Source organism: Oncorhynchus keta, unplaced genomic scaffold (assembly GCF_023373465.1).
Source record: "Oncorhynchus keta strain PuntledgeMale-10-30-2019 unplaced genomic scaffold, Oket_V2 Un_contig_6237_pilon_pilon, whole genome shotgun sequence".
Classification (NCBI taxonomy): domain Eukaryota; kingdom Metazoa; phylum Chordata; class Actinopteri; order Salmoniformes; family Salmonidae; genus Oncorhynchus; species Oncorhynchus keta.
In genome coordinates, this window is record NW_026288746.1 from 25,366 (window position 1) to 50,712 (window position 25,347).

Sequence of the window (25,347 nt, forward strand, 5' to 3'; positions counted from 1 at the left end):
TTACTAAGCCCTGACAGACAGGTGTATAGACCAGGTGTGTTTGTGCACATGCCCAGAGGGCTGCGCACCGAGGGAACCCACACACACTCATCCTCATCTCTAGTGGACACACACACACAAGCTAAGCTGAGATGCTCGCATCACACACACACACACACACACACACACACACACACACACACACACACACACACACACACACACACACACACACACACACACACACACACACACACACACACACACACACACACACACACACACGGATGCACAAATACACACACACATCCTCATCTGTAGTGGACACACACAAAGCATGTTGAGCCCTTGCCACACACACAGACACACAGACACACAAACACACACACACGGACACACAAACATGCCGTTCTCACCTATCAATCACACTTGCACAAACCAAACAGGGTATCCATTACAACCATCGCCGTGCTGATGTGACAACATAATATTATTTGCGTTGTCGTGGAAATTACCACCAGGGACTCAAAGTCAAACTTAAATGAATCATTCTTTATTATCAGCAAGCTGGAGAGGTTCCAGAGCCTGAAACCAGACAAACTATTTAAATGAAAAACAGCCACATGAAAACAATTCCACTTCCTGGATGGATTTTTCTCAGGTTTTCACCTGGCATATCAGTTCTGTTATACTCACAGGCATATTATTTTAACAGTTTTGGAAACCTTAGAGTGTTTTCTATCCAAATCTACTAATTATATGCATATCCTAAATTCTGGGATTAAGAAACAGGCAATTTACTTTGGGCATGCTTTTCATCAGGAGGTGAAAATACTACCCCTACCCAAGAGAGGAGATTGGTATCCTAGTGGCAGGTAGCCTAGTGGTTAGAGCATTGTGACAATAACCGAATGGTTGCTAGATCGAATCTCTGGAGCTGATAGAAAATATATATGTTGTTCTGCCCCTGAACAGGGCAGTTAACCCACTGTTCCTAGGGCATCATTGTAAGTAACATTTTGTTTTTAACTGACTTGTCTAGTCAAATAAAGGTTCAATTTAAATAAAAATAAACTGAAAAACAGCCGGATCCAGGTATCTTTATACTGTATATTACTACAGTGTCACTAACTGTTAAATGCCTCAGCAAGTCTTTAAAAAGGAAATGTACACAATCTGAAATGGCTCTGTGATGCCAGACGCTGGGAGACGAGAAGTAAGTACAGGGAATGAATATTTAATGGATTAACAGACAGCATCAATGCAGATGTGTAAAATGAACTGGATGGGTGACAGATATAGGATAGATAATCAATGACGTGATGGAGTCCAGGTGAGTCCGATGAAGTGCTGGGGCGCGTAACGATGGGGAGAGGTGTGAGTAATGATGAGTCGCCTGGCAACCTCGAGCGTCAGAGAGGGGGAGGAGGAGCAGACGTGACAAAATCATTGGGAAACTCATCAGATAACTTGATATTGGACTTTCCATCAGTCCTGGAAGAAAGAAAATTAACATGTACTTAGTTTTCACTATGCTATCTTAATCAGTCCTAAAAGTCTTCATCTTAATCGAGCTTATTGCATCTTGGCCAAGAAGTCTTGATAAAACCATGTGTAAACAGAATCATACTTCAGATGATACAGTGTCCCATTAAGCAGAATAGGCAACTTCTAAAGTAAACAATCCCAAAGTCCCTTTCTTGTAATCTAATCATTTTGAACCAGTCCAAAGTTTAGATACCCCTACTCATTCAAGGGTTTCTCTTTATTTTTTACTATTTTCTACATTGTAAAATAATAGTGAAGACATCAAAATAGTATCACTTCCGGGTTGGAGCGAGCGGTCGCATTCGCACTTCGGTCCGCAGGTAGTATTACTTTTCATTACATTTCATTATAGTACAACGGTTTGATTTGTCTAATCTTAGCAATTTCTTCTTAGCTAGCTACATAGCCGTCTTTGTATCAAAGATAATTGCGTAATTATCGTATTTCGTCGTCCTAACGTAGTCTACTGCAGCTAGCCACATAGCTAACGTCCACCGTCTATCGTATAGCAGCACCGTAGAAAATATTTACACTCAACTGAACGACTTGATTAGTGTAGTGTTAGCTAGCTACATAGTTGTCTTTGCTGTCTTCGTATCCAAGATAATTGTGTAGTTTAGAGTGTGTAGTCTTAGAGTGATTATCTTAATTTACCGAGGTTAGCTAGCCAGCTATTTGTCGTCCTTAACGTAGGAGACACTGCTAGCTAGCCAACAGCTAACAGCTAACAACAACCCGGTCGCATTCCGCTTCGCTCCACAGGTAGTATCACATTTTCATTTCATTACAGCACAACGGTTTGATTTGCTTGATCGTAGCTTGCTACATAGCTAGCTACATAGCCGTCCTTGTATCAAAGATAATTGTGTAGTCTAGAGCGATTTTCTAGGTCAGCTAGCCAGCTATTGTCGTTCTTTTAACGCAACATAACGTAATCAACACTGCTAGCTAGCCAGCTAGCCCCCGAATAGTAGCACTGTAGAAACTATTACACTCAACGGAACGACTTGATTAGTGTAGTGTCAACAACGCAGCCACTGCCAGCTAGCCTACTTCAGCAGTACTGTATCATTTTAATCTTTTTAGTCAACAAGATTCTTGCTACGTAAGCTTAACTTTCTGAACATTCGAGACGTGTAGTCCACTTGCCGTACCAATCTCCTTGCATTAGCGTAGCCTCTTCTGTAGCCTGTCAACTATGTGTCTGTCTATCCCTGTTCTCTCCTCTCTGCACAGACCATACAAACGCTCCACACCGCGTGGCCGCGGCCACCCTAATCTGGTGGTCCCAGCGCGCACGACCCACGTGGAGTTCCAGGTCTCCGGTAGCCTCTGGAACTGCCGATCTGCGGCCAACAAGGCAGAGTTCATCTCAGCCTATGGCTCCCTCCAGTCCCTCAACTTCTTGGCACTGACGGAAACATGGATCACCACAGATAACACTGCTACTCCTACTGCTCTCTCCTCGTCCGCCCACGTGTTCTCGCACACCCCGAGAGCTTCTGGTCAGCGGGGTGGTGGCACCGGGATCCTCATCTCTCCCAAGTGGTCATTCTCTCTTTCTCCCCTTACCCATCTGTCTATCGCCTCCTTTGAATTCCATGCTGTCACAGTTACCAGCCCTTTCAAGCTTAACATCCTTATCATTTATCGCCCTCCAGGTTCCCTCGGAGAGTTCATCAATGAGCTTGATGCCTTGATAAGCTCCTTTCCTGAGGACGGCTCACCTCTCACAGTTCTGGGCGACTTTAACCTCCCCACGTCTACCTTTGACTCATTCCTCTCTGCCTCCTTCTTTCCACTCCTCTCCTCTTTTGACCTCACCCTCTCACCTTCCCCCTACTCACAAGGCAGGCAATACGCTCGACCTCATCTTTACTAGATGCTGTTCTTCCACTAACCCCATTGCAACTCCCCTCCAAGTCTCCGACCACTACCTTGTATCCTTTTCCCTCTCGCTCTCATCCAACACTTCCCACACTGCCCCTACTCGGATGGTATCGCGCCGTCCCAACCTTCGCTCTCTCTCCCCCGCTACTCTCTCCTCTTCCATCCTATCATCTCTTCCCTCTGCTCAAACCTTCTCCAACCTATCTCCTGACTCTGCCTCCTCAACCCTCCTCTCCTCCCTTTCTGCATCCTTTGACTCTCTATGTCCCCTATCCTCCAGGCCGGCTCGGTCCTCCCCTCCCGCTCCGTGGCTCGACGACTCATTGCGAGCTCACAGAACAGGGCTCCGGGCAGCCGAGCGGAAATGGAGGAAAACTCGCCTCCCTGCGGACCTGGCATCCTTTCACTCCCTCCTCTCTACATTTTCCTCCTCTGTCTCTGCTGCTAAAGCCACTTTCTACCACTCTAAATTCCAAGCATCTGCCTCTAACCCTAGGAAGCTCTTTGCCACCTTCTCCTCCCTCCTGAATCCTCCTACCCCTCCCCCCCTCATCCCTCTCTGCAGATGACTTCGTCAACCATTTTGAAAAGAAGGTCGACGACATCCGATCCTCGTTTGCTAAGTCAAACGACACCGCTGGTTCTGCTCACACTGCCCTACCCTGTCCTCTGACCTCTTTCTCCCCTCTCTCTCCAGATGAAATCTCGCGTCTTGTGACGGCCGGCCGCCCAACAACCTGCCCGCTTGACCCTATCCCCTCCTCTCTTCTCCAGACCATTTCCGGAGACCTTCTCCCTTACCTCACCTCGCTCATCAACTCATCCCTGACCGCTGGCTACGTCCCTTCCGTCCTCAAGAGAGCGAGAGTTGCACCCCTTCTGAAAAAATCTACACTCGATCCCTCCGATGTCAACAACTACAGACCAGTATCCCTTCTTTCTTTTCTCTCCAAAACTCTTGAACGTGCCGTCCTTGGCCAGCTCTACCGCTATCTCTCTCAGAATGACCTTCTTGATCCAAATCAGTCAGGTTTCAAGACTAGTCATTCAACTGAGACTGCTCTTCTCTGCATCACGGAGGCGCTCTGCACTGCTAAAGCTAACTCTCTCTCCTCTGCTCTCATCCTTCTAGACCTACCGGCTGCCTTCGATACTGTGAACCATCAGATCCTCCTCTCCACCCTCTCCGAGTTGGGCATCTCCGGGGCGGCCCACGCTTGGATTGCGTCCTACCTGACAGGTCGCTCCTACCAGGTGGCGTGGTGAGAATCTGTCTCCTCACCACGCGCTCTCACCACTGGTGTCCCCCAGGGCTCTGTTCTAGGCCCTCTCCTATTCTCGCTATACACCAAGTCACTTGGCTCTGTCATAACCTCACATGGTCTCTCCTATCATTGCTATGCAGACGACACACAATTAATCTTCTCCTTTCCCCTTCTGATGACCAGGTGGCGAATCGCATCTCTGCATGTCTGGCAGACATATCAGTGTGGATGACGGATCACCACCTCAAGCTGAACCTCGGCAAGACGGAGCTGCTCTTCCTCCCGGGAAGGACTGCCCGTTCCATGATCTCGCCATCACGGTTGACAACTCCATTGTGTCCTCCTCCCAGAGCGCTAAGAACCTTGGCGTGATCCTGGACAACACCCTGTCGTTCTCAACTAACATCAAGGCGGTGGCCCGTTCCTGTAGGTTCATGCTCTACAACATCCGCAGAGTACGACCCTGCCTCACACAGGAAGCGGCGCAGGTCCTAATCCAGGCACTTGTCATCTCCCGTCTGGATTACTGCAACTCGCTGTTGGCTGGGCTCCCTGCCTGTGCCATTAAACCCCTACAACTCATCCAGAACGCCGCAGCCCATCTGGTGTTCAACCTTCCCAAGTTATCTCACGTCACCCCGCTCCTCCGCTCTCTCCACTGGCTTCCAGTTGAAGCTTGCATCCGCTACAAGACCATGGTGCTTGCCTACGGAGCTGTGAGGGGAACGGCACCTCAGTACCTCCAGGCTCTGATCAGGCCCTACACCCAAACAAGGGCACTGCGTTCATCCACCTCTGGCCTGCTCGCCTCCCTACCTCTGAGGAAGTACAGTTCCCGCTCAGCCCAGTCAAAACTGTTCGCTGCTCTGGCCCCCCAATGGTGGAACAAACTCCCTCACGACGCCAGGACAGCGGAGTCAATCACCACCTTCCGGAGACACCTGAAACCCCACCTCTTTAAGGAATACCTAGGATAGGATAAGTAATCCTTCTCACCCCCTAAAACCAGATTGGATGGCATATCGCTGCAGAATGCTGTGGTAGCCATGCTGGTTAAGTGTGCCTTGAATTCTAAATAAATCACTGGCCGTGTCACCAGCAAAGCACCCCACACCATTACACCTCCTCCTCCATGCTTCACGGTAGGAACCACACATGCGGAGATCATCCGTTAAACTACTCTGTGTCTCACAACGACACGGCGGTTGGAACCAAAAAAGTCAAATTTGGACTCATCAGGCCAAAGGACACATTTTCATCAGTTTAATGTCTATTTCTTGTGTTTCTTGGTGCAAGCAAATCTCTTCTTATTATTGGAGTCATTTAGTAGTGGTTTCTTTGCAGTAATTTGACCATGAAGGCCTGAATCACGCAGTCTCCTCAGAACAGTTGATGTTGAGATGTGTCTGTTATTTGAACTCTGTGAAGCATTTATTTGGGCTGCAATCGCTGAGGCTGGTAACTATAATACTTATCCTCTGCAGCAGAGTTAACTCTGGGTTTTCCTTTTCCTGTGGCAGTCCTCATGAGAGACACTTTCATCATAGTGCTTGTTGTTTGTTGCGACTGCACTTAATGAAACTTTCAAAGTTCTTGAAATGTTCCACATTGACTGACCTTCACAGCTTAAAGTAATGATGGACTGACGTTTCTCTTTGCTTATATGAGCTGTTCTTGCCATAATGTGGACTTGGTCTTTTACCAAATAGGGCTATATTTTGTATACCACCCCTGCCTCCTCAAATGAACTTTTAACAAAGCAAACCTGTTAATTGAAATGCATTCCAGGTGACTATCTCCTGAACCTGTTTGAGAGAATGTCAAGAGTATGCAAAGCTGTCATCAACGCAAGTGTGGCTAATTAGATTATTTAAAATGTGTTTTACACTTTTTTGTTTACTACATGATTCCATATGTGTTATTTGATAGTAGAACATAGTTCAAATAAAAAAAAATCTGGAATGAGGAGGCGTGGCCTAACTTTTGACTTGTACTGTCTACTCTTTCTGTCCCAAATGTCCCTTACAGCCGGTTTGAGTCCAGTGAGTTCTGTTCATTTTCACTGGCAGCTTATCTATTTGTCCACAGGAAGCTTATCTTTAACCCAAACAACATATTACATTAACAAATCTCCACTAACAACATATTACATTAATTGTTAAAGATAGGGCTGACTACTGCCCCCTTTGGAGGAATTGCGTGCCCATAGTAAACAGAAACAAAATCTGTCAAAAATTGCTAATATATGCATATAATAGAAAACACTCTAAAGCTTCTAAAACCGTTTAAATTATGTCTGTATGTAAAGCAGAACTCTCAGGGCAGCCATTCTCCCAAACTCTCTCTTGTCATCCGAAAAGTTGGCCCAACTTTGACGTCATCGCCCCCACCCTTCCCAAGCAGCTACAGACCCAGGAACAGTTTCTCTGTCTTCAGCGCGATTGTCTGCTTTCAATGGGGCTTCTCATTGTGAGAATCTCACGCTCACGAGACTTGGCGGGCTGAAACCTTCCGGTCACGCGAAAAAACAGGTTACTCTCATGCGCGCCTCGGCTCCAGTGCTCTCTTTCTTCCAGGATTGACTAAACGATGTGTGTGTTTCTGTTCGTGCTTAGGATTGTTATCCACCTTTATAACATGCTAAAGCTTGATTCTGAACTAAGTTTGACCAGTTTAGTCGACATATAATATGTAATTTTGACGTTTTGGTGCGCATCCACTTGAATTTTGGCTGCATTTCAACCGAAATATGTGGCGTTTGATAACCTAAAGACACAGACTTCAAAACGAAACGCTGTTTTTGGTAAGTATAATTCCTTCCAGGTCTTCTGATGGAAGAATATCAAAGGTAAGGGAATATTTATGTGGTAAATTTGGGTTTCTGTGGACTCCAAGATAGAGGAGACATAATGCTAATTTCTGAGGGCCGTCTCATGTTATAGCCTAGTGAACGAATTCTGTAACGTTAAAAATAAATGTAACACAGCGATTGCATTAAGAAGAAGTGTATCTTTCTATATATATGTTGAACATGTATATTTAGTCAAAGTTTATGATGTGTATTGCTTGTTATCTGACGTTATCTGCCGGAGCTATCGTCATTTCTCCGGACATTTGAGTGGCATTTTTTGAACAATGCATCATTGTAAACAGAGATTTATGGATATAAATGGCAGATTATTGAACAAAACATAAATGTACTGTGTAACGTGTTCTATTACTGTCATCTGATGAAGATTTTCAAAATAGATGAACAAGGTGTTTATCTTTCATATGAGCTATTGGACTTGTTAATGTGTGGAGGTTAAATATTTCTAAGAATATTTTTGCGTTCCATGCGCCACCTTCCAGCTGAACGTGGGGGGGGGTCGTTCCCAAATGGGAACCCTAACCCGTCAACAGGTTAATGTAATATGTTGTTAGTAGAGATTTGTTAATGTAATATGTTGTTAGTAGAGATTTGTTAATGTAATATGTTGTTAGTAGAGATTTGTTAATGTAATATGTTGTTAGTAGAGATTTGTTAATGTAATATGTTGTTAGTAGAGATTTGTTAATGTAATATGTTGTTAGTAGAGATTTGTTAATGTAATATGTTGTTAGTAGAGATTTGTTAATGTAATATGTTGTTAGTAGAGATTTGTTAATGTAATATGTATGTAGAGTATAATGTTAATGTAATATGTTGTTAGTAGAGATTTGTTAATGTAATATGTATGTAGAGTATAATGTTAATGTAATATGTTGTTAGTAGAGATTTGTTAATGTAATATGTATGTAGAGTATAATGTTAATGTAATATGTTGTTAGTAGAGATTTGTTAATGTAATATGTATGTAGAGTATAATGTTAATGTAATATGTTGTTAGTAGAGATTTGTTAATGTAATATGTATGTAGAGTATAATGTTAATGTAATATGTTGTTAGTAGAGATTTGTTAATGTAATATGTATGTAGAGTATAATGATAATGTAATGTGTTGTTAGTAGAGATTTGTTAATGTAATATGTATGTAGAGTATAATGTTAATGTAATGTGTTGTTAGTAGAGATTTGTTAATGTAATATGTATATAGAGTATAATGTTAATGTAATGTGTTGTTAGTAGAGAATTGTTAACAAATCTCTAGTAACTCAGTATAATATTCATACATTGTTCCATCATCACATCTCTAGTAACACATTATACTCTACATACATTGTTACATCATCACATCTCTAGTAACACATTATATTCTACATACATTGTTACATCATCACATCTCTAGTAACCCATTATACTCTACATACATTGTTACATCATCACATCTCTAGTAACACATTATATTCTACATACATTGTTACATCATCACATCTCTAGTAACCCATTATACTCTACATACATTGTTACATCATCACATCTCTAGTAACACATTATATTCTACATACATTGTTACATCATCACATCTCTAGTAACCCATTATATTCTACATACATTGTTACATCATCACATCTCTAGTAACCCATTATACTCTACATACATTGTTACATCATCACATCTCTAGTAACACATTATATTCTACATACATTGTTACATCATCACATCTCTAGTAACCCATTATATTCTACATACATTGTTACATCATCACATCTCTAGTAACCCATTATACTCTACATACATTGTTACATCATCACATCTCTAGTAACACATTATATTCTACATACATTGTTACATCATCACATCTCTAGTAACCCATTATACTCTACATACATTGTTACATCATCACATCTCTAGTAACCCATTATATTCTACATACATTGTTACATCATCACATCTCTAGTAACCCATTATATTCTACATACATTGTTACATCATCACATCTCTAGTAACCCATTATACTCTACATACATTGTTACATCATCACATCTCTAGTAACCCATTATATTCTACATACATTGTTACATCATCACATCTCTAGTAACCCATTATATTCTACATACATTGTTACATCATCACATCTCTAGTAACCCATTATACTCTACATACATTGTTACATCATCACATCTCTAGTAACCCATTATACTCTACATACATTGTTCCATCATCACATATCTAGTAACCCATTATATTCTATATACATTGTTACATCATCACATCTCTAGTAACCCATTATACTCTACATACATTGTTACATCATCACATCTCTAGTAACCCATTATATTCTACATACATTGTTACATCATCACATCTCTAGTAACCCATTATATTCTACATACATTGTTCCATCATCACATCTCTAGTAACCCATTATACTCTACATACATTGTTACATCATCACATCTCTAGTAACCCATTATATTCTACATACATTGTTACATCATCACATCTCTAGTAACCCATTATATTCTACATACATTGTTCCATCATCACATCTCTAGTAACCCATTATACTCTACATACATTGTTACATCATCACATCTCTAGTAACCCATTATACTCTACATACATTGTTACATCATCACATCTCTAGTAACACATTATATTCTACATACATTGTTCCATCATCACATCTCTAGTAACCCATTATACTCTACATACATTGTTCCATCATCACATCTCTAGTAACACATTATACTCTACATACATTGTTACATCATCACATCTCTAGTAACACATTATATTCTACATACATTGTTCCATCATCACATCTCTAGTAACACATTATACTCTACATACATTGTTACATCATCACATCTCTAGTAACACATTATACTCTACATACATTGTTACATCATCACATCTCTAGTAACCCATTATACTCTACATACATTGTTACATCATCACATCTCTAGTAACCCATTATATTCTATATACATTGTTACATCATCACATCTCTAGTAACCCATTATACTCTACATACATTGTTACATCATCACATCTCTAGTAACCCATTATATTCTACATACATTGTTCCATCATCACATCTCTAGTAACCCATTATATTCTACATACATTGTTACATCATCACATCTCTAGTAACCCATTATATTCTACATACATTGTTCCATCATCACATCTCTAGTAACACATTATACTCTACATACATTGTTACATCATCACATCTCTAGTAACACATTATACTCTACATACATTGTTACATCATCACATCTCTAGTAACCCATTATATTCTACATACATTGTTACATCATCACATCTCTAGTAACACATTATACTCTACATACATTGTTACATCATCACATCTCTAGTAACACATTATACTCTACATACATTGTTACATCATCACATCTCTAGTAACCCATTATACTCTACATACATTGTTACATCATCACATCTCTAGTAACACATTATACTCTACATACATTGTTACATCACATCTCTAGTAACCCATTATACTCTACATACATTGTTACATCATCACATCTCTAGTAACCCATTATACTCTACATACATTGTTACATCATCACATCTCTAGTAACCCATTATACTCTACATACATTGTTACATCATCACATCTCTAGTAACACATTATACTCTACATACATTGTTACATCACATCTCTAGTAACCCATTATACTCTACATACATTGTTACATCATCACATCTCTAGTAACCCATTATACTCTACATACATTGTTACATCATCACATCTCTAGTACCTCAGTATAATATTCATACAGTATATTTGGTAATAGTACTCTCTCCTTTCATATCTTCACATCACACAGAATCCCTATATAATGTTAAAAACTCAGCTCACAGAATTGGTTGGGGTATTCATTCAGACACACACCTCTTTCAAACCACTGGTTGGGGTATTCATTCATACACACACCTCTTTCAAACCAGTGGACAGAACTGGTTGGGGTATTCATTCAGACACACACCTCTGTCAAACCAGTGGACAGAACTGGTTGGGGTATTCGATCAGACACACACCTCTGTCAAACCAGTGGACAGAACTGGTTGGGGTATTCGATCAGACACACACCTCTTTCAAACCAGTGGACAGAATTGGTTGGGGTATTCATTCATACACACACCTCTTTCAAACCAGTGGACAGAATTGGTTGGGGTATTCATTCATACACACACCTCTTTCAAACCACTGGTTGGGGTATTCATTCAGACACACACCTCTTTCAAACCAGTGGACAGAACAGGTTGGGGTATTCATTCAGACACACACCTCTTTCAAACCAGTGGACAGAACTGGTTGGGGTATTCATTCAGACACACACCTCTTTCAAACCACTGGTTGGGGTATTCATTCAGACACACACCTCTTTCAAACCAGTGGACAGAACTGGTTGGGGTATTCATTCAGACACACACCTCTTTCAAACCACTGGTTGGGGTATTCATTCAGACACACACCTCTTTCAAACCAGTGGACAGAACAGGTTGGGGTATTCATTCAGACACACACCTCTTTCAAACCAGTGGACAGAACAGGTTGGGGTATTCATTCAGACACACACCTCTTTCAAACCAGTGGACAGAACTGGTTGGGGTATTCATTCAGACACACACCTCTTTCAAACCAGTGGACAGAACTGGTTGGGGTATTCATTCAGACACACACCTCTTTCAAACCACTGGTTGGGATATTCATTCAGACACACACCTCTTTCAAACCAGTGGACAGAACTGGTTGGGATATTCATTCAGACACACACCTCTTTCAAACCACTGGTTGGGGTATTCATTCAGACACACACCTCTTTCAAACCAGTGGTTGATACATATGTACAGTATGTAGTGATGTTTCCAACTAAAGCACTGCATACTGTACATATGTATTTATGGGCAGATTTTCTAGAGTCCATAGAGTCTATAGCATTTATGTTTATATAGACTATTGAGAATATGGATTCAAAGGGACTGAAGATGCCTTAGTGACAATAGATACTACAGAGACTATAGGGACAATAGATACTACAGAGACTATATGGACAATAGATACTACAGAGACTATATGGACAATAGATACTACAGAGACTATATGGACAATAGATACTACAGAGACTATATGGACAATAGATACTACAGAGACTATATGGACAATAGATACTACAGAGACTATATGGACAATAGATACTACAGAGACTATATGGACAATAGATACTACAGAGACTATATGGACAATAGATACTACAGAGACTATAGGGACAATAGATACTACAGAGACTATAGGGACAATAGATACTATAGAGACTATAGGGACAATAGATACTATAGAGACTATAGGGACAATAGATACTACAGAGACTATAGGGACAATAGATACTACAGAGACTATAGTGACAATAGATACTACAGAGACTATAGGGACAATAGATACTATAGAGACTATAGGGACAATAGATACTATAGAGACTATAGGGACAATCAATCAATCAAGACAAAACACACACACAATGATGCCATGTTGTGGGACTCACCTTCACAGTGTGATTAGAGAATCTGAACCCAGGTTGACACTGGCAGTGGAAGCTCCCAATGGTGTTGAGGCAACTAGCGTTGCTGCCACAACTGTGTGTTTTCTCCAGGCACTCATCGATGTCTGAAGAGAGAAGGAAACATGTTGACATGGCAGTGACTCCATAACCTCTCCTCCAGTGACTCCCTAACCTCTCCTCCAGTGACTCCCTAACCTCTCCTCCAGTGACTCCATAACCTCTCCTCCAGTGATCCTTTAACCTCTCCTCCAGTGACTCCCGAACCTCTCCTCCAGTGACTCCCTAACCTCTCCTCCAGTGACTCCCTAACCTCTCCTCCAGTGACTCCATAACCTCTCCTCCAGTGATCCTTTAACCTCTCCTCCAGTGACTCCCGAACCTCTCCTCCAGTGACTCCCTAACCTCTCCTCCAGTGACTCCATAACCTCTCCTCCAGTGATCCTTTAACCTCTCCTCCAGTGACTCCCTAACCTCTCCTCCAGTGACTCCCTAACCTCTCCTCCAGTGACTCCCTAACCTCTCCTCCAGTGACTCCCTAACCTCTCCTCCAGTGACTCCATAACCTCTCCTCCAGTGACTCCTCCAGTGACTCCCGAACCTCTCCTCCAGTGACTCCCTAACCTCTCCTCCAGTGACTCCCGAACCTCTCCTCCAGTGATTCCCTAACCTCTCTTCCAGTGATTCCCTAACCTCTCCTCCAGTGATCCTTTAACCTCTCCTCCAGTGACTCCCGAACCTCTCCTCCAGTGACTCCCTAACCTCTCCTCCAGTGACTCCCGAACCTCTCCTCCAGTGACTCCCTAACCTCTCCTCCAGTGACTCCTAACCTCTCCAGTGATTCCCTAACCTCCTTCCAGTGATTCCCTAGTGATCCTTTAACCTCTCCTCCAGTGACTCCCGAACCTCTCCTCCAGTGACTCCCTAACCTCTCCTCCAGTGACTCCCGAACCTCTCCTCCAGTGACTCCCTAACCTCTCCTCCAGTGACTCCCTAACCTCTCCTCCAGTGACTCCATAACCTCTCCTCCAGTGACTCCATAACCTCTCCTCTAGTGATCCTTTAACCTCTCCTCCAGTGACTCCATAACCTCTCCTCCAGTGATTCCCTAAACTCTCCTCCAGTGACTCCATAACCTCTCCTCCAGTGATCCTATAACCTCTCCTCCAGTGACTCCATAACCTCTCCTCCAGTGACTCCCTAACCTCTCCTCCAGTGACTCTCCTAACCTCTCCTCCAGTGATTCCCTAACCTCTCCTCCAGTGACTCCCTAACCTCTCCTCCAGTGACTCCCTAACCTCTCCTCCAGTGATTCCCTAACCTCTCCTCCAGTGACTCCCTAACCTCTTCTCCAGTGATTCCCTAACCTCTCCTCCAGTGACTCCCTAACCTCTCCACAAGTGATTCCCTAACCTCTCCACAAGTGATTCCCTAACCTCTCCACAAGTGATTCCCTAACCTCTGTCTGTGGTTCTAGAGGAGAAGTTGGGTAATCACTGCTCTGCAAATATGGCACAGAACATAGAAGATAATTCAAAGTAATGTTTTGTTTCCTTGACATGTAAGATTCACACATACAGACACGCACACAAACACGCACACTCACACACACACACACATTATTATATTGCACCAATGGCTGTGTACCGTGTCATCAACTGTGCAGTCAGTGGTTCTCAAACCTCTCCTCTGGGACACCCAGACATTTCACCACTTTGTTGTATTCCTGAACTCACCTGATTCACCTCGTCAAGGTCTTTAGGATTAGTTGACAAGTTGAATCAGGTGAACTAGCTGTGGAATAGCTACAATACATGGAAGGCTTTGTGTCCCGGAGGAGAGTTTTGGAATCCCCTGATTTACGTGGTCACATTCCAGCCTGACTCAATTGTAATTATTACATTGCACCAATGGCTGCGTGCCATGTCATCAACTGTGCAGTCGGGCATCAAATTGCTGCTATATCCTGTGACGGGGTTAACTGATGTTTTAAACATGTTTTCCAGGCGTTGTGAGATCTGACAGGTGTCTTCAAAGGGTGAGGGTCACGGGGTCGAAGGTCAGACGTTAGATTTCATGGGTAAGAGGTCAGAGCTAGCGTGACCTCGGCCACTTCACCTGTGCAGGGGTCAGTGTTGTTGCCGTGGTTACTGAGCCCTGGCGGACAGGTGCAGGTGTATCGGCCAGGTGTGTTTGTGCATATCCCCAGAGCGCCACACACCGGGGGAACCCACACACACTCATCCTCATCTGTAGTTGACACACACACACACACAAGCTAAGCTGAGATCCTCACATCACACACACACGCACACACACACACGCACACACACACACACACACACAGAATGATTCTCCCTTGCTGGACTCACCTGTACAGCGTCCAGTGTAAGTAGAGACTCTGAAGCCAGGTTGGCACTGGCAGTTGAAGCTCCCAATGGTGTTGAGGCAAATGGTGTTGCTGCCACAAACCTGTGTTATCAGGCACTCATCAATGTCTGAAGAGAGAAGGAAATATAGGGTGTCAAAGCATTTTGCAACAAAAACACTTTTCTATTGGACAACATCCTGAACAGAGGAAATAAGGAGATAGGAGCCAAAGCAATGTTTAATTCCCTTGACAGGTAGCATTCACACTCACACACACACACACACACACACACACACACATTGAATACTCACCCTTACATTTCCCTGTGAGAGGAGTAAAGTAGTCAGTCGTTGTGGATATGAACCCAGGTAGACAGTGACAGTAGAAGCTCCCTGTGTGTTGAAACATGCAGCTTTACTTCCACAGGGTGGGGTACTGTCCCACTCTTTACACTCATCTATATCATCACATTTTTGACTCCCTTTGGCTATGAAGCCAGGGTCACAACCTTTGGCCACTAGGTTCACCAGTAGAATGAAATCAAGACCTGTGAGGAGAGACAGAGAGACAGAGAGACAGGGAGAGAGACAGAGAGAGAGAGATAGAGAGACAGAGAGAGAGAGACAGAAAGAGGGACAGAGAGGCAGAGAAAGAGACAGAGAGAGAGACAGAGAGAGAGAAGAGAGACAGAGAAAGAGAGAGAGAGAGAGAGACAGAGAGACAGAGAGAGAGAGAGACAGAGAGACAGAGAGAGAGACAGAGAGAGAGAGAAAGAGACAGAGAGACAGAGAAAGAGAGAGAGACAGAGAGAGAGACAGAGAGACAGGGAGACAGAGAAAGAGAGAGAGAGACAGAGAGACAGAGAAAGAGAGAGAGAGACAGAGAGACAGAGAGACAGAGAGACAGAGAGACAGAGAGACAGAGAGACAGATAGAGTTATTCAACCAGTTTCATACTAGCCCAGCCTCGGGCTTCATTCTCATCACTGTCAACACCACAGCACTCTGGACCTCGTTGGGATGCAATTATTATTATTTATTTTTTTACAATTTGTTCATCCCAAATGACACTCTGTGCCAGAGGCTAGTCCATTATAAACACATGGGTGTAATTAGTAGGAAAATACTTATTCTGCACATTGCAACTTTAGCTAGGTTACTAAACTGAAGAATAGTAGAGAAGACAGATATTATAACTAGATTACTAAACTGAAGAATAGTAGAGAAGACAGAGATATTATAACTAGGTTACTAAACTGAAGTATAGTAGAGAAGACAGAGATATTATAACTAGGTTACTAAACTGAAGTATAGTAGAGAAGACAGAGATATTATAACTAGGTTACTAAACTGAAGTATAGTAGAGAAGACAGAGATATTATAACTAGGTTACTAAACTGAAGTATAGTAGAGAAGACAGAGATATTATAACTAGGTTACTAAACTGAAGTATAGTAGAGAAGACAGAGATATTATAACTAGGTTACTAAACTGAAGTATAGTAGAGAAGACAGAGATATTATAACTAGGTTACTAAACTGAAGTATAGTAGAGAAGACATAGAGATATTATAGCTAGGTTACTAAACTGAAGTATAGTAGAGAAGACAGAGATATTATAACTAGGTTACTAAACTGAAGTATAGTAGAGAAGACAGAGATATTATAGCTAGGTTACTAAACTGATGTATAGTAGAGAAGACAGAGATATTATAACTAGGTTACTAAACTGATGTATAGTAGAGAAGACAGAGATATTATAACTAGGTTACTAAACGTAAAGGAGAATATCACTCAAAAACTATCTTTTGGTGTTTGTTTCATTATGTTTTGCATGTCAGCAGTAAAGTTGTCAATATAATGGACTTTTATGAAGAAAATTGTCTCCATCCACATAATCATGATAATGTACAGTTGAAGTCGGAAGTTTACATACACCTTAGCCAAGTACAATTAAACTCAGTTTTTCACAATTCCTAACATGTAATCCTAGTAAAAATTCCTTGTTTTAGGTCAGTTAGGATCACCACTTTATTTTAAGAATGTGAAAATGTCAGAATAATAGTAGAGAGAATGATATATTTCAGCTTTTATTTCTTTCATCACATTCCCAGTGGATCAGAAGTTTACATACACTAAATTAGTATTTGGTAGCATTGCCTTTAAATTGTTTAATTTGGGTCAAACGTTTTGGGTAGCCTTCCACAAGCTTCCCACCATAAGGTGGGTGAATTTTGGCCCATTCTTCCTGACAGAGCTGGTGTAACTGAGTCAGGTTTGTAGGCCTCCTTGCTCGCACACACTTTTTCAGTTCTGCCCACAACTTTTCTGTAGGATTGAGGTCAGGGCTTTGTGATGGCCACTCCAATACCTTGACTTTGTTGTCCTGAAGCCATTTTGCCACAACTTTGGAAGTATGCTTGGGGTCATTGTCCATTTGGAAGACACATTTGCAAACAAGCGTTAACTTCCTGACTGACGTCTTGAGATGTTGCTTCAATATATCTACATAATATTCCTACCTCATGATGCCATCTATTTTGTGAAGTGCACCAGTCCCTCTTGCAGCAAAGCACCCCCACAACATGAAGCTGCCACCCCGTGCTTCACGGTTGGGATGGTGTTCTTCAGGTTTACAAGCTCCCCCTTTTTCCTCCAAACATAACTATGGTCGTTATGGCCAAACAGTTATATTTCTGTTTCATCAGACCAGAGGACATTTCTCCAAAAAGTACCATCTTTGTCCCCATGTGCAGTTGCAAACCGTTGTCTGGCTTTTTTTACAGCGGTTTTGGAGCAGTGGCTTCTGTCTTGCTGAGCGGCCTTTCAGGTTATGTCGATATAGGACTCACTTTACTGTGGATATGGATACTTTTGTACCCGTTTCCTCCAGCATATTCACAATGTCCTTTGCTGTTGTTCTGGGATTGATTTGCACTTTTTGCACCAAAGTACGTTTATCTCTAGGAGACAGAACGCATCTCCTTCCTGAGCAGTATAATAATAAATATATATAATATTTGCCATTTAGCTGACGCTTTTATCCAAAGCGACTTACAGTCATGTGTGCATACATTCTACGTATGGGTGGTCCCGGGAATCGAACCCACTACCCTGGCGTTACAAGCGCCATGCTCTACCAACTGAGCCACAGAAGGCCTATGGTGTTTATATTTGCATACTATTGTTTGTACAGATGAACGTGTTACCTTCAGACGTTTGGAAATTGCACCCAAGGATGAACCAGACTTGTGGAGGTCTACAATTTGTTTTCTGAGGTCTTGGCTGATTTCTTTTCATTTTCTCATGATGTCAAGCAATGAGGCACTGAGTTTGATGGTAAGCCTTGAATTACATCCACATGTACACCTCCAATTGACTCAAAGTACGTCAATTAGCCTATCAGAAGTTTCTAAAGCCATGACATCATTTTCTGGAATTTTCCAAGCTGTTTAAAGGCACAGTCAACTTAGTGTATGTAAATATCTGACCCACTGGAATTGTGATACAGTGAATTAAAAGTGAAATAATCTGTCGGTAAACAATTGTTGGAAAAATAACTTGTGTCAAGCACAAAGTAGATGTTCTAACCAACTTGCCATAACTATAGCTTGTTAACAATACATTTATGGAGTGGTTGAAAAATGAATTTAAATGACTACAACATAAGTGTATGTAAACTTCTGACTTCAACTGTATACATATCACTGAACACAGAGTCCATGATACTTATTATGTGACTTGTTAAACCTCTTTGGTATCAGTGGGACAGTAGCGTCCCACCTCGACAGCAGCAAGTGAAATTGCAGGGCGCCAAATTCAAAACAACAGAAATCCCATTGTCACGTTCGTCGTATTGATGAGACCAAGGCGTGATATGAATACACACTTCCTTTAATAAAGAAAGAACACTAGACAACTAACAGAATAACAAAAATGACCGTGAAGCTATATAAACCGAGTGCTGACAGGCAACTACACCTAGACAATAACCCACAAACCAAAATGGAAGATGGCAACCTAAATAGGATCCCCAATCAGAGACAAAGATAAACAGCTGCCTCTGACTGGGAACCAATTCAGACCACCAAAGACCTACATTTACCTAGACATACCAAAATCCCATAGATATACAAAAACACACACACACCACCCTCGTCACACCCTGACCTAACCAGAATAATAAAGAAAACAAAGATAACTAAGGTCAGGGAGTGACAGTATCCCCCCCCCCCCCCAAAGGTGCGGACTCCCGGCCGCAAACCTAAACCTATATGGGAGGGTCTGGGTGGGAATCTAACTTTGGTGGCGGCTCTGGTTCTGGACGCTGCTCCACTTCTTTACACTGAGTAGCACTGACCCGTGGATCATCGTCGGAGGCTCTGGACTGCGGATCTTTGCCGTAGGCCCCGGGCTGGGGACCCTCCTGGCGTGACCCCTGGCTGGGGACCGTCGCTGGAGACCCTGGGCTGGGGCCCTTCGTTGGTGGACCCGGACTGTGGCCCGTCGTTGGAAGCTCCGGACTGTGGCCCGTCGTTGGAGGTTACGGACTGTGGCCCGTCGTTGGAGGTTACGGACTGTGGCCCGTCGTTGGAGGTTCCGGTCTGTGAACTGTCGCCGGACGCTCTGGACTGGGTACTGTCGCAGGACGCTCTGGACTCGGTACTGTCGCAGGACGCTCTGGACTGGGTACTGTCGCTGGAAGCTCTGGACTGGGTACTATCGCTGGACGCTCTGGACTGCCGAGGCGCACTGTAGGCCTGGTGCGTGGTGCTGGCACTGGTGGTACCGTGCTGGGGACACGCACCTCAGGGCAAGTGTGAGGAGCAGGAACAGGGCATACTAGCCTGCCGAGACGCACTCTAGGCCTGGTGCGTGGTGTCGGTACTGGTGGTACTGGGCTGGTGATACACACCTCAGGGTGAGTGCGAGGATCAGGCACAGGACATACTGGACTGTGGAGGCGCACTGGAGGTCTGGAGTGTAGGGCTGACACAACCTGTCCTGGCTGGATGTTTATTTTCGCCCTGCAAATGCAGGGTGCTGGCACAGGATATCCTGGTCCAAGGAGGTATACTGGAAACACGGAGCGCTGAGAAGGCACCCTCTTTCCTGGCTGGATGCCCATTCTGGATGCCCAGACACCACATAACATGGTGCCTGAACAGTAACACGCTCCCCACAGTAAGCACGAGGAGTAGGCTAAGGTCTCTTGTGACCCCCAAAAAAATGTCTCATCATAAACATTGATGAAAAATACAAGTGTTATACATAGGATTAAAGATAAACTTCTCCTTAATGCAACCGCTGTGTCAGATTTCAAAAAGGCTTTACGGTGAAAGCACACCACACGATTGTGTTAGGTCAGTGCCGAGCCACAGAAAACCATACAGCCATTTTCCAAACAAGGAGAGGTGTCACAAAAGTCAGAAATATCATTAAAATTAATCACTTACCTATGATGATCTTCTTCTGGTGGCACTCCCAGGTCTCCTTGTTAAACAATAAATGTTTGTTTTGTTCGATAATGTCCCTCTTTATGACCAAAAACCTCCTTTTTGTTTGCGCGTTTTGTCCAGTAATCCGAATGCAGAAGGCGTGTGCACTAATTCCAGACGAAAAGTTTTAAAAAGTACAATAAAATTTAGTATAAACACTCCGATTGTTTTTGTCATAAATAATCAATAATATTTCAACTGGACAAAAGCTTTGTCAATAGGAAAGGAGAAACAAGAAAGGCGCATTCTCGGTCAGACGCATGGCTGCTGAATGGAAATTTCCACTGACCACTGAATGAAAGTGCTGTATCTCCTTCATTTTTCAGAGTAAAAGCCTGAAACAATGCCTAAAGACTGATCACATGTTGAGGAAGCCATAGAGCTCATGAACGGGGTCCGAATTCTAATATGGTGTATAGGCTTTCAATGGAAAAACAGCCTTTCAAAATAATAGTACACTAATTATATGCATATCCTGGCTTCTGGGCCTGAATAGCAGGCAGTTTAACATGGTTTTCATCCAAAATTCCGAATGCTGCCCCTTAGTGAAGATAAGCACATTCTTAGTCCTGAACTTATTTAGGCTTGACCTAACAAAGGGGTTGAGTACTTATTGACTCAAGACATTTCAGCTTTTCATGTTTTATTAATTTCGAGAAAAATTTTCACTTTGACATAATGGGGTATTGTTTGTAGATAAGTAACACAAAATCTACATGAATCAATCTTAATTTCAGGCTGAAACACAACAAAATGTGGAAAAAGTCAAGGGTTGTGACTACGTTGTGAAGCCTCTGTATGTCTTTACAAAAAGCAAAAGCAATATTTATCGACGAACTACATTTCCTGTGAAGTATGTGAGTGTCTGTGTTCTTGCGTGCGTGCCTGCGTGCGTGCGTCCGTGTGTGTGTGTGTGTGTGTGTGTGTGTGTGTGTGTGTGTGTGTGTGTGTGTGTGTGTGTGTGTGTGTGTGTGTGTGTGTGTGTGTGTGTGTGTGTGTGTGTGTGTGTGTGTGTGTGTATCATATATACCCTCAGTGTGTGTGAGGCCTGATGTCTAACTGAAAGACGCAATAGCACACACACGCACACACTCCACAGGAGACGAAGTTGGTAGATGACAAAATCAGTTTTTGTAAAGACACACAGAGCCTTCAGTATTCACAACCCTTTACCTTTTCTACATCTTGTTGTGTTACAGCCTGAATTTAAAATGGATTAAAACTAAACCTGTCAATACACCATTGTGTATATAGTCTTGTAGTTTGTACATGTACTAGGGTTGTAATATTCACACGATATCCATGGGTGGTACATGGTTGGTACATGGTTGGTAAATGGTTGGAATATTCTGTCGCCCTTCAACTGTAACTGACTATGAATTATGAAATACCACTTTTCTTTCTATGTTTCACTCTCACACACACACACACACACACACACACACACACACACACACACACACACACACACACACACACACACACACACACACACACACACACACACACACACACACACACACACACACACACACACACACACACACACACACACACACCCAAACACAAGATAGTCAAGTATAGAATATAGAAGGTTGGACTCACCCAGAACAAGTAGAAGAGTTCTGGACTCCATCTCAGAGACAGACTGGTATTATATCCTCACCAGACAACTAGTAGGATCCTAATAAAACTAGTCCCACAAGAAGAATCAGTCTGTGATTATATCTCAGATTGAAGAAAATCCCAGTTTAATAACAAGTATTTTATTCAATATGTTCCACGATGATAAAATGAACAATGGAAAAATAAATAAATAACCCCCTCTCTTTTGATGAGACAACTTTCTGTGAGAGCCACAGACAACCACTATTTTTCTCTCCACTCCCTCTTTCTGTCAGAGCCTCCTACCTCTCTTTTTAACACTCTCCCCCTCTCTGTTTCACCTTATCTCTCTCCTCCCCCTCTCTCGTTCTCTCACAGAGAGAGAGAGAGAGAGAGAGAGAGAGAGAGAGAGAGAGAGAGAGAGACAGAGAGACAGAGAGAGAGAGAGAGAGAGAGAGAGAGAGAGAGAGACAGAGAGAAAGAGAGAGAGACAGAGAGAGACAGAGAGACAGAGAGACAGAGAGAGAGAGAAGAGAGAGAGAGAGAGAGAGAGACAGAGAGAGACAGAGAGAGAGAGAGAGACAGAGAGAGAGAGACAGAGAGAGACAGAGACAGAGAGAGACAGAGAGACAGAGAGAGAGACAGAGAGAAAGAGAGAGAGAGACAGAGAGAGAGAGACAGAGAGAGAGAGAGAGAGAGACAGAGAGAGACAGAGAGAGAGAGACAGAGAGAGAGAGAGAGAGAGAGAGAGAGAGAGACAGAGAGACAGAGAGAGAGAGAGAGAGAGAGAGAAGAATTAACAAAAAAACAGAGCAAACTAGAATGCTATTTGGCCCTACACAGAGAGTAACACAGAGAGTACACAGTGGCAGAATACCTGACCACTGTGACTGACCCAAAATTAAGGAAAGCTTTGACTATGTACAGACTCAGTGAGCATAGCCTTGCTATTGAGAAAGGCCACCGTAGGCAGACATGGCTCTCAATGTGAGAAGACAGGCTAACCTCTTGCCCAATGTATGACCATATTCATATTTCCCTCAGATTACACAGATCCACAAAGAATTCCCATATCTACTGGGTGAAATACCACAGTGTGCCATCACAGCAGCAAGATTTGTGACCTGTTGCCACGAGAAAAGGGCAACCAGTGAAGAACAAACACCATTGTAAATACAACCCATATTTATGCTTATTTTATTTTATCTTGTGTCCTTTAACCATTTGTACATTGTTAAAACACTATATATATATATATATATATATATATGACATTTGTAATGTCTTTATTGTTTTGAAACTTCTGTATGTGTAATGTTTACTGTTAATTTTTATTGTTTATTTCACTTTATATATTCACTTTATATATTATCTACCTCACTTGCTTTGGCAATGTTAACACGTTTCCCATACCAATAAAGCCCTTGAATTTAATTTTATTTAATTTAATTGAATTGAGAGAGAGAGAGAGACAGAGAGAGACAGAGAGACAGAGAGAGACAGAGAGAGAGAGAGAGAGAGAGAGAGAGAGAGAGAGAGAGAGAGAGAGAGAGAGAGACAGAGAGAGAGAGAGAGAGAGAGAGAGAGAGAGAGAGAGAGAGAGAGAGAGAGAGAGAGAGAGAGAGAGAGAGAGAGAGACAGAGACAGAGAGACAGAGAGAGAGAGAGAGAGAGAGAGAGAGAGAGAGAGAGAGAGAGAGAGAGAGATCTACAAAGACATGAGGATGAAATAAACAGAGAATGAGGGGAAGGGAAAGGTAGTACCTTGACTCTTAGAAAAAATGCATCAGAAGGGTTATCTGACTCATAGAATATATTTTTAATTTAATGTAGAACTCTTTGTCTCCGACAATGATCCACGAGTCAGTGCTACAAGAGCGGAATCGGTGTAAAGAAGTGGGGCGGCGTCCAGAACCAGAGCCGCCACCGAGGTTAGTGTAGAACCCTCTGTGGAAAGGGTTCTACATGGAACCCAAAATCTTTCTACCTGGAACCAAAAAGGGTTCTTCAAACTGTTCTCCTATGGGGACAGTTAAGGGAGGCTTTTTGGTTCTAGATTGCACCTTTGTTTCTAAGTGTACAACTGAATGTATTCAACAGAAATGTGTCTTCCGTGTTTAACTCAACCCCTATGAATCAGAGAGGTGCGGGGAGCTGCCTTAATCTACATCCACGTCTCGGGGAGGGACTGAGAGGGGGAGAGAGAGAGGAGGTCAAGAGAGTGTGTGTGTCTGTCTGTGTGTGTGTGTGTGTGTGTGTGTGTGTGTGTGTGTGTGTGTGTGTGTGTGTGTGTGTGTGTGTGTGTGTGTGTGTGTGTGTGTGTGTGTGTGTGTGTGTGTGTGTGTGTGTGTGTGTGCGTGTGTGTGTGTGTGTGTGTGTGTGTGTGTGTGTGTGTGTGTGTGTGTGTGTGTGTGTGTGTGTGTGTGTGTGTGTGTGTGTGTGTGTGTGTGTGTGTGTGTGTGTGTGTGTGTGTGTGTGTGTGTGTGTGGTAAGAAGACATCTACAGTAGGTTATTGTCGCAACGATTTATTGTGTCAAAAAAATGTGAAACACATCCTTCCTCTCTCTCTCTCTCTCTCTCTCTCTCTCTCTCTCTCTCTCTCTCTCTCTCTCTCTCTCTCTCTCTCTCTCTCTCTCTCTCTCTCTCTCTCTCTCACACACACACACACACACTCCAGAGTACACAGTCAAGTACAACACTAAGTGCTTACATTCAGAATGCTTGATAAAATGTCTT

At 42.7% G+C, this 25,347-nt stretch overlaps 1 protein-coding gene across 1 annotated transcript; it reads right to left on the reverse strand.

The window, feature by feature from the left end:
* Window positions 1-822: 822 nt before the first annotated feature.
* On the reverse strand, window positions 823-22,897 carry LOC127925766 (adhesion G protein-coupled receptor E2-like). The gene is made up of 5 exons (XM_052510948.1): window positions 22,612-22,897; window positions 15,822-16,057; window positions 15,512-15,637; window positions 13,125-13,246; window positions 823-1,473 (listed from the first exon to the last, which is right to left on the reverse strand). The coding sequence occupies exons 2-5, from the start codon at window positions 15,916-15,918 to the stop codon at window positions 1,468-1,470; spliced, it is 351 nt and encodes a 116-aa protein (XP_052366908.1). The 5' UTR covers window positions 15,919-16,057; window positions 22,612-22,897; the 3' UTR covers window positions 823-1,467.
* Window positions 22,898-25,347: the final 2,450 nt, after the last annotated feature.

Excerpts from the sequence above, each read along its gene's own strand:
- LOC127925766 (XM_052510948.1), bottom strand. The coding sequence starts at position 15,918 with ATGTTTCAACACACAGGGAGCTTCTACTGTCACTGTCTACCTGGGTTC. Across the intron at positions 15,638-15,821 it reads TCTCACAGGGAAATGTAAGG|ACATTGATGAGTGCCTGATA; the intron begins GTGAGTATTCAA and ends TTCTCTCTTCAG. Across the intron at positions 13,247-15,511 it reads TTACACTGGACGCTGTACAG|ACATCGATGAGTGCCTGGAG; the intron begins GTGAGTCCAGCA and ends TTCTCTCTTCAG.